The sequence below is a fragment of the Fukomys damarensis genome, unplaced genomic scaffold (assembly GCF_012274545.1).
Source record: "Fukomys damarensis isolate Sample0158 unplaced genomic scaffold, DMR_v1.0_HiC HiC_scaffold_27, whole genome shotgun sequence".
Lineage (NCBI taxonomy): Eukaryota > Metazoa > Chordata > Mammalia > Rodentia > Bathyergidae > Fukomys > Fukomys damarensis.
The window spans coordinates 2,679,478-2,695,715 of NW_022900939.1; the positions used below are offsets into that span (position 1 = coordinate 2,679,478).

The 16,238-nt window shown below is 39.3% G+C and overlaps 1 protein-coding gene across 1 annotated transcript; it reads left to right on the plus strand.

Annotated features, from left to right (window-relative positions):
* Positions 1-6,197: 6,197 nt before the first annotated feature.
* On the plus strand, positions 6,198-7,163 carry LOC104868446 (olfactory receptor 5B2). Its single transcript, XM_010633203.1, has one exon. The coding sequence runs from the start codon at positions 6,198-6,200 to the stop codon at positions 7,161-7,163; it is 966 nt and encodes a 321-aa protein (XP_010631505.1).
* Positions 7,164-16,238: the final 9,075 nt, after the last annotated feature.

Consider the following 16,238-nt stretch of genomic DNA (forward strand, 5'->3'; position numbering starts at 1 on the left):
CCATACTTCCAAAATTGCTATACAGATTAAGTGAAATCCCAGCAGAATACTTCAGACCTCTAGAAAATAATCCAAAAATTCGTTTGGAACAAAGAGAGACCTAGAATAGCAAAACCCATTTGAGGCAATAAAGACAAGGTAAAGTATCACAATGCACAACCTGAAACTATACTACAAAGCTACTGTGATAAACACAGCATGGTACTGGCAAGAAACAGACAAGAGTACCAGTGGAACACACCAGAAGATACAGAACCCACTCCAGAAACACACAGCCATCTCATCTTTGACAAAGGAGCCACTGGAGGAAAAATAGCCTCTTCAATAAATGGTGCTGAAAAAACTGGGTTTCAACTTGCCAAAGATTAAACCTAGACCTATATCTTTTACCAGGCACTAAACTGAAATTGAAATGGATTAAACATGTAAATATTAAAACAGAAACGCTGGAAGAGAGGTTAGGTAGAATTCGTGAAGACATTGGTATAGGAAAAGCTTGCCTGTGAACTAGCACAAGCAATCAACAAGTGGAATCTCTTCTTATTAAATTATTTTTTATTGAGTTTATTGGTATGATCTAGGTATACAATACAGTTACCTTCATTATTGGGATCCTGTACCTTTACATAATAGGTCTTGATTCTCATTTTTCCCCTTGTCCCTGCCCTCCCTTCACCCCCTCCTACCCTCCCCATTTATAAACACTTTATTTCCATTTTTTCAATTTCTCATATATTTTCCTCTCCCTTATTACCTTTTTCCCACCCTTCCCACTTTCCCTACACCTTTAGCCCTTTACTTTCTATTTCACATTTTTAATTATCTCATTAGGATCCTGTGTACTTTTATAGTTTTTCACACCAGAGAAACTATTCGGTATTTCAGTTAAAGAAATTTCTGTATGAACATTAAAAATAGGGAATCCCAAAATAAAACTAAAAAGGAAAGTAAAGGAGAAAAGGCAATGATGTAAGATTAAAATAATAATTCTGAAGATGAAAATGGTCCCTTAACATATTTAAATTGCTTCTTGCTCTTGTAGTCTTATCTTATTCTTTTTTTTATTATTTAGAGAATACTTTATTAGTCTCTGTAATCAAACCCATGTAGATATGACCTTACATATTTAATACAGTGTGTTACCCCTGTACAAATGGGAAAAAATAAAAAATAACATTTCTAGATCAATATGGATGTCCATTTCTGTACGATGCCAACTCAACACAGTAAATTGGGATAACTTTTTCCAAAGTTGACAGCACCATTAAAGTTTCCAAAAATGACAATTATATATATATACATATATATTTATATTTATATAAAAAGAACAATAATAGCACTATGTTATGCATCAATAGCAGCAACAGCCTTTCCAGATTCTTCAGTCATCTGAATAAAATTATAGACATTCAGCACATTGCATTAAAAAAAACAAAGAAAAGAATAATATCCAGAAAACAGCAAAGTTCTGTTGCTGTTGTGGTACCTGGCACCATTTTTTTATTAGCATCTTAATCATCATCTGGACAGAGAACATTCTAGAGTAATATCATTAAATATAGCTCTGATAAAGCATGGTCACTACTATGTATCATAAAGCAGGTACAAGATATTTTACTCTTCTTATTAAATTATTAAACAGCTTCTGCATAGCAAGAGAAAGGAGTAACAGTGTGAAGGGACAAACTATAATTGGGGAAAAGTTATTCACCAGCTGTTTTCAGACAAAAGTCTACTATCTAGAATAGATAAAGAATATTTTAAAAATCAGTCCTTTCAAATTTAAAGACCCAATCCAAAAATTGGCATCTGAAGTGACCAGATATCTAAGCAACTCTTCAATAGGCAATATTTTTACATTTCAATTTATCAGTTAAAATCACATTTAATTTTTTAAAATGTAACCACCTTGGTCCATAGAGGCAGTTTAATGGCTTCTTCCATAAGAGACTATGAGGAGAAACTGACCTATTCTCAGAGGGAAGTCTCTAGAGATCACAGTGTCTCTTAATTGTCTCCAGGTCTCCATTCAGAAGCCTCTGGGATCCTGGCAGGACTGGCGCTAACAGTTGATAAAGGACACAATGCTGCTTTTGCTATTGGATGTCACTGACCCATCGGAGAGAGAGTCCCTGTCACCAGTGTGGGAGCGATTCTGACCTGAGGACTGGCTGCGAGCCTGTACCACAGCCACAGAAATCCCTCAAAGGTACATTACATGGATAGACTTTTAAAGGCTGAGCTGTTGGAGAAGGATTTGGAGACCTCTCATTGTTTACAGATGCACTTCTGTGAGGTATGTGAGAGGAGCGATCGCATGGCGCTGTTCCACTGGCAAAGAAGGGACTCGAGGTAACTTGGAACACTGTCCCTGTGAGGGTCCTCTTGTCCATTTTCTTCCCCTGCCTTAGAGATGTTGGGAAAATTACAACATTACTTGAGACACAGGGAGCTCCTCTCATAGGGCTTCAGTAATGTTCCCTGGATATTTTTTATTTCAAAGCACTACTCTGTGCTGACTGCTGTTTCTCAGTTAACACACTGGTAAGTATTTGTATTTCATAAACCTTTTACTGACAAGTGTAACTTGAACAAAAGCAGTGTCCTAACTATACTAATGGTGAATTATCTAAAAATAAAAGTGTTTTCTAAATATTTCTGTAGATGGTGAGGCAAGCCTGTGGTACAATTATCTTTCATTTCAACTTTGGTGATTCTTATGGAAAATAATGATTCTTAAAATTAGAACAAAAATGAAGGTACGTGAATGATTATTGACATTGTCTTTTCATCCTTTATTTCTATCTTAATTGGAGTTTCAAAAACACACACAAACATAAATTCAGAATAAATAGGTGACTCTCCTTTACTTTGCAAAGTTTCCTAAACATATTAACATAATGTAAGCTGCTTATTCTTGGAAGGTGGCTTGGGTCCTGAGCCTTTTTCGTACTATTTATGCTACCTTGCAGCATAATTTCTCAGTTCTGCACTGTAATTTTGGAGAGTATAAGAAGATTGCATATAGTGCAGACATACCACATATCAGCTACATATCTGCCATATATTCTTAACCTGTGTTCTGGAACAGAGTGTGTGTGAAAAGTAACCACATGTTTTAAGTGTGGTAATATCATCCTGAGGCTATTTCATAAATTTAAGTTACCCCATTTTATAGAAAAAACACATCTTCTTTATCCAGTATCCAATTGATATGGAATTTAACTGTTTCCAAGGTTTAACTATTACAAATTGCCACTATAAACATGGGTGTGCATATATCACTGTGGTATGATTCTTTTAATTCTTTTGGAAAGATACCCAGCAGAGTGATAACTAGGTCAAATGGAACCTCCAGTCCTAGTTCTTTTAGGTAACTCCATATAAAGAATGTGAAACTAGAGTCATTTATAGGAAAATGGATGCATAGTGAGGCCATACTCTTTAGTGAAATAAATAAGACACACGTGTAAATACCAAATAGTTTCTCTGGTGTGAAAAACTAAAACTGTAAATAAGATCCAAATTGTATAAGTGACAATGTGAAACAGAAGAAAAGGGCTAAAGGAGTAGGGGAAGTGGGAAGGGTGGGGGAAAGTAAATAAGGGACAAGAAAAAATATGAGAAAAGGAAAAATGGAAACAAAGTCTTTGTAAATAGGGAAGGGAGGAGGCGATGAAGGGAGGGCAGAGGTATGGCGAACAAATGAGAGCCAAGACCTGTCATGTAAAAGTACAAGATCCCAACGATGAGTGCAACTGTATTGTATACTTAAAAAGTACCAACAAACTCAATGAAAAATAAAATACTATTCCAATTTTGAAAATAAATAAATTTAGATTACCAAAGGCTTAGAAAGGATGGTAGGAAATATCAATTAGTTTTGGGCTGGTATTCTCCAAAAGACTACAGGTTCATTATAGAAAATTTAAATACTGTTATTTCACAAGAAAAGATTCAAATAAAATATTTAAAACAAACAACTGGATTCTAAAACACACTTGTGAACTAAGCACAGCCCATAAACTAGACAGCTTCAGTGCTTGCCCTCTGTGAATTTGTTATGTGCTGAGAGTCATGAAGGAGACTGAAGTGAAGAGCAAAAGACTTTTTTCTCACTCTCCAATGTGGATTTCAAGGAAGGGATTTCCACAAAGCCTGACCCACATGGATATGCAGCAGCCGAAACCACATCCATGGAGGAGAGCGAAGCCCTGGAGAGCACAGAATATCACAGAGGTCCTCATGTGGGGAAGGGAAACTGGGGAGGGAAACTTCAAGTCACCTGCAACCAAAGCCCTGAGTGTCACCGATCTGGGTCAAAACTTCATCACAACTATTGTTCCATCTTAATAATACCCTGACAGCTGGGACTCATCAGGATGTGCTTTACACCCATCATCTTACTGTCCTTACTAACTTTTCAATTCTCACAATAATGCCTGAAAGTCTATCTCCTTGCTCCATTTATTATGCAGATCACAAATCATGTTCAGTGCAGTCCGTGGAGGACTCACAATGGCTAGGAGGTAAGGGTGCGGCTGACGTGTGTCCCTCAGAGCATAAACTCTCTGCTCTGCTGTATCCACTGCTCCTCCCTCCCTGGGCTCCCATGCACCAGGGCACATGCTCTACCCCAGTGACCTCCCCACATCCCCTGTGCCAGAGAGGAGCCATGAGGGTCAGGAGTCAGCTCCTCTCCAACGTGATCAACAGCTGGTGCTGATAAGGATTCACTGTCAACAGGGGAGGTGAGCTGCTGATAAGGAGTAGGAGACAGGGCAGAAGATTCCAGTTTCCTTCAGGACCTGTTAACACACTGAGACATTTTGTCATTGAAGAAAAGTTGCTTTAATCTTTTAGGGTTTTATTAGCTTTAGCCCCAGTTGAAATTAACACATAACCATTAAATCAGTTCACTATAGAAACTGCAGACTGATTTTGAAAGAAAGGAGCAAATGAGTAATTACAAATTCAGTTAATTTCAGTCAGACTCGAACTCACTTCCAACCCTCAGCCCTCAAGCCCAGTCAGCACAGGTCATGGTTCAGGGTGGGTACAGAGCAGAGATAGCCATTTCACAGCTGTTCAGTGAGAATGAACCACCTCCGCTCTTGTGATTCATAGTTCACATGAGAGAAACAACAAATCCAAAGCACAGCATCACTGGGGACACAGTGGGTGTACATCTGACGTGGATGGAAGAGCTTATGGTAGGAGAGCTACTTGAGAGTGTCAGATTTTACTGTGTTCAGAAGAAGTGGATCTGCTCACAGACGAATCCACAGAATTTTTATCCAGTTACTGTAACCTTCTGTATTTCATTTTACAAATTTAAACATTTTAGATGATATAGAAGTTCCATTAAAATTTTGAGTTTAAAATTTTAAGCCTGTTAAACTACATACTAGTAATAGAATCAGCTGTTTTCTTTCTGTTTTTTATTAAATTTATTCATATATTTTAGATATACAATATAGTTACATTCATGTTTGGGAATTTGGAGGTTTACATCATATATCTTGTTTTTTATTTTTTCTCCATTCCCCTGCTTTTCTTTCCACTCCTCAAGCTCTCCATATTTACAGAGATTTTATTTCCATATTTTCCACTTCTCGTATTTTTCCTTTTCCATACCCCTCCCATTTCCCCTACATCTTTAGACTTTTTCTTCCTATTTCACATTATCCATTAGACATTTTGATACTTATTTGCACTTTTATTTTCTCATACCAGAGAAACTATTTGGTATTTACACATGTGCATCTTACTTACTTCATTAAGGTTATGGCCTCGGTTTGCATACATTTTTCTATAAATGTCCCTAGTTTGTGGATCTAGATGGCTGATTATTCCATTTTATTAAAAAAACACACAATTCATTCAGTCTGCAGCTATTGGGAAAATGGGTTGCTTCCAACTTTTAGCTATTACAAGCTGTACTGCTGTAAACATGGATGCACATATACCACTGTGGTAAGTTTCTTTTAATCTTGAGGGAAATACCCAACAGGAAGAGCTAGATCAAATGGTACCTTTAAACAAAATACTTCTGGAGAATCTTCACCTAAAAAGTCATCTAAGATTACACACTACATAATGGTTCTTGTACTTTCTGATTTCAGTTCAGTTTCTTTATGTTCCTGTATCTTCCCCTCTCACTGCTGCAGCTCCTGTAGAGGTTCTGGACAGCACTGATGGAGAACAGGACAGAGGTGACCGAGTTCCTCCTGCTGGGACTCACCGATGACCCACACCTGCGGCTTCCCCTCTTCATCACCTTCCTCCTCATCTACACCATCACCGTGGCTGCGAACCTGGGGATGCTCCTGCTGATCCTCCTGGACCCTCGTCTGCACACTCCCATGTACTATTTCCTGGGTAACCTGTCCCTGGTGGATTTCTGTTACTCCTCAGTTGTCACTCCCTCGGTCATAACTGGGCTCCTTACAGGGAACAAGGTCATTTCCTACAATGCCTGTGCTGCACAGATGTTCCTGTTTGCAGCCCTCATTTGTGTGGAAAATTACCTGTTCACTGCCATGGCCTATGACCGCTATGCAGCAGTGTGCAAGCCCCTGCACTACACCACCACCATGAGGAGCAGTGTGTGTGCAGGTCTCGTCATGGGCTGCTATGTTGTTGGTTTACTGAATGCCTGCATCCACACTGGGAACACATTCAGTCTCTCCTTCTGTAACTCCAATACCATCCATCATTTTTTCTGTGATGTTCCTGCAGTGATGGCTCTCTCCTGCTCTGGCAAACAGGTTAGTGAGCTCATTCTTATTTATCTTGTGAGCTTCCATATCTTTTTTGCCATCCTGGCTATTTCAACATCCTACATCTTCATTTTTGGCACCATTCTAAAGATGCACTCAGCTGCGGGACATCGCAAGGCTCTGTCCACCTGTGCCTCCCACTTCATTGCCGTCACCATCTTCTACGTCACTACGATGTTCATGTACCTGCAGCCGACATCCAGTCTCTCAATGGACACTGCCAAAATTGCCTCTGTGTTCTATACTATAGTTATTCCCATGCTGAACCCTATGGTCTACAGTCTGAGGAACAAGGAGGTCAAGAGAGCATTCTTAAAGGTCAAGAGTGAGTTGATTTTTTGGAGCCCCACTAAGTGTAGGATTTTCATTGTAACTTTGTGAATGAACCATTTCTCAGTTCCTTTTTTAAGTTTTTCTACAAGAATGGTGTTAATTTTTGAGGCTTATATTAAAATTAAATTATTGAAATAATTCTTTCTCTTGCCCAAAAAAGCTTTTGACATGAAAAGGCAACTGTGTCCAGAAATAACTACAGAGTGAGAAGGCTTAAAATAGCCCAAAGTCTGTTGCCTAAACCAACCTGAAGGCTACACATGTGTGTGAGCATTACAGGTGTTCTTTTTTAGACCTCATGTCAGTGGAAATGTGTGTACAACAAGCTCAAAGATGCCCATAAATACAATCAGCGTTCATGGGGATCTCACAATGACAAACAAAAGTGGATGTGGTAGGTTACATCAGGCTCCAATATAATGTGGTATTTGTGACAGTTAATTTTACATCTTGATTTGGTTGAATAATGAGATGTACAGGTAGCCAGAACACATTTTTAACTTTTTCTCTGTCTGAGAGTGTTCACAGAGTCTCAGATTTAAAGCAGTGGATTAATAAGGAAGATCTGTCTTCTTTGTTTGGAAAATAGTACAAAAGGTCAAGACAGGACAAATTCAAATTTTCTCCCTCCCTCTCTCCCTCCTTCCCTCCCTCCCTCCTTGAGGAAATTTTCCTTCTGACACTTTGAAACACCAGTTAACGCCCTGCCCCTCTTCTTGGTCTTCAGTCCCCACACTCACACCAGGCCCGTCTTCTCCCTGTCTCAGGCCTTCCTGTCAGACCCAGTGAGCCCCTGCCAGCCTTGTCTTAGGACAGCTGAGGGAACTTCTGGGGACTCCACCACCTCCTGTCATACACCACAGTGCCCAACGCATGTCCTCCTCCATGTCTATACCTGTTCTTCTGATTCTGATTTACTTGAGAACCACAAATAAAACAATACTCTTTAAAAGCTCTAACGATATTTGATTTAGGCAATAGTATACAATTTTGGCTAAGATCTCTTCATTCTTTAACTGATATTCTTAGAGACAATTTGAGAGAACATGTTATAGATTCAAAAAGAAAGCTCATCATTTTGAAATTCATTGAGAAATATGTAAATGTCACATCTGAGATTAATATTTATTTCTTATGTCATCATTCTGTACATTCAACATGATCCTATTTTCAAAAGGATAGAATAGAACAATAAAATGCAGAAAACGCAGCCATCTTTTTCTCCTATTCATTAACATTATGCATTTGGATTAAGAATTAAATTGAAGGCTTCCTGTGTTGGCCCATCACTTCCTGCCTGGTCAAGCCCTAAAGGAAAACAATGTCCAACTCAGAATGAGTTTTACCCTACAAAACTTTCTTTTGGAATTCATGGAGAAATAAGATACTTTTATGACAGAGAGCACCTTAGGAACTTCATTAATACCAAACCAGCACTCCAAAAAAACTTTAACAATATCCTAGGAAAATGCAATGAGGATCACAACTCCAGGAAGTCCAATAGAATGAAGCCATCAGGCACGACAAGAAATTAAATGCAAAGGGAAGAATCAAACAAAAAGAAAATGTCATGACAAAGTTGAGCCAATATATATCATTTATAACCATCTACCTTAATGGTCTCAATTCACCCATCCAAAAAAAAAAAAAAAAAAAAAAAAACTGGAAGAATGGGTCAAGAAGCAAGATCCAACAATATGCTGCACACAAGAAACACACTTAATTCAAAAAGAAACTCATAGACTGAAATTTAAAGGGTAGAAAATAACACTCCATGCTAAAGGAATCAGACATAAAGTGGGAGTAGCTAACCTCTTTGCAGATCAAATTCATTTCAAACCAACACTGATTAAGAGGGCAAAGAAGGACACTTCATCCTCATAAAGGGAATAATACAAGAGCAAGAGATGACAATAATTAATAAATATGCACCAAACATACAAATTACCAAAGCTGAATGAAGACCTAAAAACTCAAAACAGCCCAATATCAACCAACAAAGTTGAAAATGTAATTAAAATGTACCAACTAACAAATGCCTGGGTCCTGTTGGCTTCACTGCTGAATTCTACAAGATCTTTAGAAAGGAACTATTGCCACTACTGTTTAAACTCCACAGTGAAATTGAAAGGAAAGCAATACTCCCAAATTCATTACTGTAAGCAATCATCACCTTGATCCCTGAAGCGGAGAAAGACCCAATCAAAAAAATAGAGAACTATAGGCCAATCTCACTAATGAACACAGATGTGAAATTCCCCAGATAGTGAAAAATAGAATGAAGAAAATCATCAAGAACATCATGCACACTCACCAAGTGAGATTCACTGCAGGTATGCAGGGATGTTCAAAATATGCAAATCAGTAAACATAATACACTACATTATGAGAGCCAAGGACAAAAACCATATGATCATCTCAATAGAGGCAAAAAAGAATTTGACAAAATTCAACATGCTTTTATGATAAAAATCCTCAAAAAAATTTGAATAGACAGCCTCTACTTCAATCTGACAAAAGCCTTGCAAGAAAAACTAAATGGTGAAACACTGAAATGCTTCACACTAAAATCAGGATCAAGGCAAAGATGTTTGTTATCACCACTCTTTTTCAATATAGTTTTGGAAATATTAGCCACAGCAATTAGCAAGAGAAAGAAATATAAGGAATAAAGATAGGAAATGAAGAAGTCAAACTGTCATTATTTGCAGAAGACATGATACTCTATATAAAACACTCAAAGAACTACAGCAAAAGTCTTCTAGACTTAATAACCAATAACCAGCAAAGTATTTAGATACAATAACAAAACACAAAGTTAATAGCTTTCATGTACGCAAACATCAGACTCGCTGATACAGAAATGGGGCCAACAATTCCTTTTACAATGTTATCCAAAAAATTGAAATACCTAGGAATCATACTAATGAAAGGAATCAAGGATCTCTACTCTGAAAACTATAGCACTCTGAAAAAAGAGAACAAAGATGATATCAGAAAATGGAAAGACATCCCTTGTTCCTGGGAAGAAAGAACCAACCTTGTTGAAGTGGCCATACTTCCAAAACTGCTATCTGGATTCAATGCAATCCCAAGTGAATCCCAGAATACTTCACAGATCTGTAGAAAATAATCAAAAAATTCATTTGGAACCACAAAAGACCTAGAATAACAAGAGCAACTTGAGTCAATAAAGACAAGGTAGGGGTATCACAATCCCCAACTTGAAACTATACTACAAAGGTACTAAGATAAAAACAGTGTGGTACCAGCAAAGAAGCAGACCTGAGGATCAGTGGAACAGATTAGAAGATGCAGAAATTACTCCAGACACACTCAAGAGCCTCATCTTTGATAATGGAGCCACACACCCTCACAGGAGGAAAGACAGCCTCTTTAATAAATAGTACTAGAAAAACTGGGTTTCAACTTACCAAAGATTAAAACTAGACCTATATCTTTCATCAGGCACTAAAATAAAATTGAAATGTATTTAAGATCTAATTAAACAAAAACACTAAATCAGCTGGAAGAAAGGTTAAGTACAACACTTGAAGACATATGTATAGGAAATGATTTTATGAACAAAACCTCAGTTGCCTGTGATCTAACACAAATAACCAGGAAGTGGGATGTCTTCTTATTAAAAGATTTCTGTGCAGCAAGAGAAATGACCAACAGTGTGAAAATTTTCACCAGCTGTTCCTCAGATAAAGGTCTACTATCTAAAATGTATAAAGAGCTTCAAAAAGTCAGACCTTCCAAATTTAAAGACCCAGTCCAAATATGGGTATCTGAAACAAACAGACATTTCTCAGACAAAGTACAAATAGCAAATAAACATAAGAAAAAATGTTAAACATCACTGGTCATTCAAAAGATGCAAATGAAACCAACACTGAGATTCCACCTCAGCCCAGAAACAATGGCTGCTGTCATGAAATCAACCAAGAGCAACTCCTGGAAGGTCTGTGGGGAATGAGGAATCCTGCTCCAGTACCTGTGGGAGTGTAGACTCATGGAACCACTTTGGAAGTCAGTATGAGATACCTCAAAATGCTAGGATTGGAATTCCTATTTGATCTAGTTATTCCCATGCTACCTTCCCAAAAGTAATAAAAGACTCACACCACACTGATATGAGTGCACCCATGTTCAAAGCAGCACAATTTGTGATAGCTAAAACTTGCAAACAGGCCATTTGCCCATCAGCAGGTCACTGGATAAAGAAAATATTTTTTTAAAATAAAATGAAGTAGAATCCACCATAAAAAGTGAGAAACTCCACACGTCTATAGCTAAATGGAAGCACACTGAGGCGATACTCGTAAGTGAAATAAATAGGACACCTAAGTGTAGATACTGAATAGTGTAGTGTGAGAAACTAAAAGTGTAAATAAGGCCTAAAATTTATAATACATAATGTGATGTACAAAGAAAAAGATCAAAGTGGAAGGAGAAGTGAGAGGGGTAAGGAAAAGTAAGAAGGGAATGGAATTAATGTGAAAAAAGGAAAAAATTGAAAGAAAGCCTTTGTAGATGGGGAGCAAAGCAGAGGGTGAATGAAGCGCAGGGGGATGGGGGAAAACTAAGAACCAAGAAGGATTACGCAAAGCAGCAATTTTCTAAACATGAAAGTTGTTATATAACATATATTAAATGAACCAATAAAGTGCATTTTAAAAATTAAGAGTAGGACCACAACGTGATCCTGCCGTCCCACTACGGAGAAGTGGTTCAAAGAGAAATCAGTATGCCGAAGAGGTTCCAGTCCTTGTAGGTAAGACATAAAGCAAGCTCTGAGTACACCGAGTGGATAAAGCCAGCGAGATGTGTGTGCTCCGTGGAAAACCAGGCATCTGTGAATCCTGTCACGTGAGACAGCACAGCTCAGCCGGGAGTCACGATGTGAAGCAGATAAACTCGGGTAGGAAATCAGTTAGAGAATGATCTCACTGACCTAGGAAGCTAACGAAGTTAATGTCACAGAATTTGAGACTGAACAGGGCGCATGAGAGGCTGCAGAGAGTAGGGAGCAGGAGGGCTGGGACGGGTGATGAATTGTTATTGAGTCACTGTGAGGAGCAGGAAATGCTGCACGTTAGGAGGACACAGGTGACAGTGTGCAACGTGTTCTTCACATGGGGAAGAAAGCACTGGAAGGTCCCACTGTAAAGACACAATAGAGATTTGAAGATGCATATTGTTTAACTTGACTTCAACCCTACAAGAAGTATACATGTGTACTTGAATCTGAGTAACTCTTTAGTATGTAATTTATTTACATTTCCATTTATCAGATAAAATCACATTTAATTTTTAAAAATGTAACCACCTTGGTTCCTAGAGGCAGTTTCATGTCATCTTCCCTAAGAGATTGGGATGAGAAACTGACCTATTCTCAGGGGGAAATCTCCAGAGATCACAGCGTCTCATAATTGTCTCCAGGTCTCCGGCAGGACTGGAGCTGACAACAGGTGAGAAGGGACGCGGCGCTGCCTTTGCTCCTGGACGGCACTGGCCCATCGGAGAGAGAGTCCCTGTCACGAGTGCAGGAGGGGTTCTGACCCGAGGACTGGCTGTGAGCCCGCAGCAGCGGCCACGGAAATCCCTCAGCGGGAGTCACATGGAGGGAACTGTAGAGGCTGAGCCGTTGGAGAGGAGACTCAGAGAGCCCTCCTTGTTGACAGACGCCCTTCTGTGAGTGACTTGAGAGGAGCGATCCCATGGCGCTGTTCCACTGGCAAAGGAGGGACTCAAGGTAACTTGGAACACTGTCCCTGTGAGGGTCCTCTTGTCCATTTTCTTCCCCTGACTTAGAGATGTTGGGAAAATTAGAGCATTACTTGAGACACAGGGAGCTCCTCTCATAGGGCTTCAGCAAGGTTCCCTGGATATTTTTTATTTCAAAGCACTACTCTGTGCTGACTGTTGTTTCTCAGTTAGCACACTGACAGGCATCTGTATTTCATAAACCTTTTGGTGAGAACTGTAATTTAAACAAAAGCAGTGTCCTAACTACACTTACAATGAATTATCTAAAAATAAAGGTGTTTCCCAAATACTTTTGAGGATGGTGAGGCAAGGCTGTGGTACAAATATCCTTCATTTAGACATTGGTGATTCTTATAAACAATAATGTTTCTTAAAACTGGGACAAAAATGAAGGCAGATGATGCTTTGAGTTATTTCTAACACTGTCTTTTTCACTATATATTTCTGTTTTAATTACAGTTTAAAAAGACACACAAACCTAAGTTCAAAATAAGTAGGTGACTCTTCGTTACTTTTCAAAGTTTCCTAAACATATTAACATCGTGCAAACTACTTATTCTTGGAAGGGGGCTTGGGTCCTGAGTCTTTCTCCTCCTGTTTGTGTTACCTTGCAGCATAATATCTCAGTTCTGCACTGTAATTTTGGAGAGTCTAAGAAGTCTGCACGCAATGCAAAGATACCATACATAGTGCATATATATCTGCCATGTACGCTTATCCTGTGTCCTGGACCCCAGTCTATGTGAAAAGTAACCATGTGTTTTAAGTTTGGTGAACAGAATAGCTTCCTGGGGCCGTTGCATACATGTAGCTGACCAAAGGCTTATAAAGGACGGTAAGAAATATTAACTAGTTTTGGCTTTATGTTCTCGAAAAGACTACTGCTTAAATAAAGAAATTTTAAATGCTGTTATTAGCATTTAAAATTCAATCACAAGAAGTGATTGAATTAAATATTTAAAGCAAACAAGTTGCTTCTCAAACACACTTGTAAAACTAAGCATAGCCCGTAAACTGGACAGTTTCAAAGCTTGCTCTCTGGGATTTGTTACATGGAAACAGCTGCGAATGAAAGCCTGAGCTGAAGGCAAAAGACTAATTCTCATTCGCCAATACGGTTTCCAAGAATGGGATTTCCACAAAGCCTGACCCTTGTGGATTTTCAGCAGCCACGACCACCTCCCTGGAGGAGAGCGAGGCCCTGAGGCCCCGGAGAGCACAGAGAATCTCAGAGGTCCTCGTGTGGGGAGGGGAAACTGGGGAGGGAAACTTCAAGTCACCTGCCACCAAAGCCTCAGTGTCACCGACCTGGGTCAAACTTCTTCACAACCATTGTTCCAACCTAATGAGAGCCTGAGAGCTGGGTCTCATCAGGATGTGCTTTACACCCATCATCTTACTGTCCTTAGTTCCTTTTCCATTCTCACAATAATGCCTGAAAGTCCATCTCCTTGCTCCGTTTATTGTGCAGATCACAAATCATGTTCAGTGCAGTCCACGGAGGACTCACAATGGCTAGTGCAGATGGCAAATCATGTTCAGTGCAGTCCGTAGAGGACTCACAAAAGCTGAGAGGTAACGGTGTGGCTGACGTGTGTCCCTCAGAGCATAAACTCTCTGCTCTGCTGTATCCACTGCTCCTCCCTCCCTGGTCTCCCCTGCACCAGGGCGCGTGCACCACCCCAGTGACCCCCCCACACTCCTTGTGCCCAGAGAGGAGCCATGAGGGTCGGGAGTCAGCTCTTCTCCAACTTGATCAACAGCTGGTGCTGTTAAGGATTCACTGTCAACAAGGGGAGCTGAGGTGCTGATAAGGACTAGGAGACCGGGCAGAGGATTCCAGCTTCATTCAGGACCTGTTAACACTGAGACATTTTGTTATTGAAGAATTGATCATTTCATGGTTTTTGTGTTTGTGGATACTTTTAGCTCCAGATGAAATTAACACATAACCATTAAATCAGTTCACTATAAAAGCTCAAGACTGAGTTTGAAAGAAAGGAGAAAATGAGTAATTACAAATTCAGGTAATTTCAGTCAGACTCGAACTCACTTCCAACCCTCAGCCCTCAAGCCCAGTCGGCATACGTCACGGTCCAGGGTGGGTGCAGAGCAGAGGTTGCCGTTTCACAGCTGTATAGTGAGAATGAGCCACCCCTGCTCTTGTGATTCATAGCTCACATGAGAGAAACAACAAATCCAAAGCACAGCATCACTGGGGACACAGTGGTGTACATCTGACGTGGCCGGATGGGTTTATGGTAGGAGAGCAACTTGATGGTGTCAGATTATCCTGCGCTCAGGAGGAGTCGATCTGCTCATAGATGCATCCACGGAATTCCTGGTTAAGTTACTGTATTAAACCTTGTGTATTGCATTTTACAAATTTAAAGTTTTCTACATGACATAGACGATCCATTAAAATTTTAAGATTTTAAACCCTGTAAAGCTACTACTATTAGTAGAATCAGCTATGTTTTCTTTCTCTTGTTTCATTAAATTTATTGGTATACTTTAGGTGTACAATACAGTTACATTCATTATTGGGAACTTGTATCTTTACATGATGTATCCTGTATCTTTTTTTTCTGCATTCCCCTGCCTTCCTTTCAACCACTCAACCCCTCAACCCCTCCATATTTTCAGAGCCTTTGTTTCCATTTTTTCCATTTCTCATATTTTTTCTTTTCCCATACCTTCCTATTTTCCGTCTTTTTCTTCCTAGTTCACATTATCCATTAGACATTTTGATACTTATTTCCACTTCAGTTCCTCACCTACAGATAATATTTGGTATTTACAAATGTGTATCCTATTTATTTCATTAAGAGTATGGCCTCAATGTGCATCCATTTATTTACAAATGTCTCTTCTTTCTTTTTTTTAAGGCTGAGTATTGCTCCATTTTATTTTTTTTAAAAAAACACATTTTCATTACTCTGCAGAAGTTCGGACATTGGGTTGTTTCCAAACTTTAGCTATTGCAAACTGTGCCACTGTGTACATGGGTGTACATGTTTCACTCTGGTAAGATCCTGTTAGTTTTGAGGCAAAAATAGCAAGCAGGAAAGAGCTGGATCAAAGGGACCTCTAAACAAAATACCTCTGGAGAATCTTCACCTCAAAATTAATCTAAGATTACACACTGCACAGGGCCAGGGATTTAGCTCAGTGGTTCGGTGGCCTGCCTCGCAAGCACAAGGACCCCAGTTCAATCTCCCGTACCAAAAAAAAGATTACACACTACATAATAGTTCTTGTACTTTCTGATTTCAGTTCAGTTTCTTTATGTTCCTGTATCTTCCCCTCTCACTGCTGCAGCACCTGTAGAGGTTCTGGACAGCACTG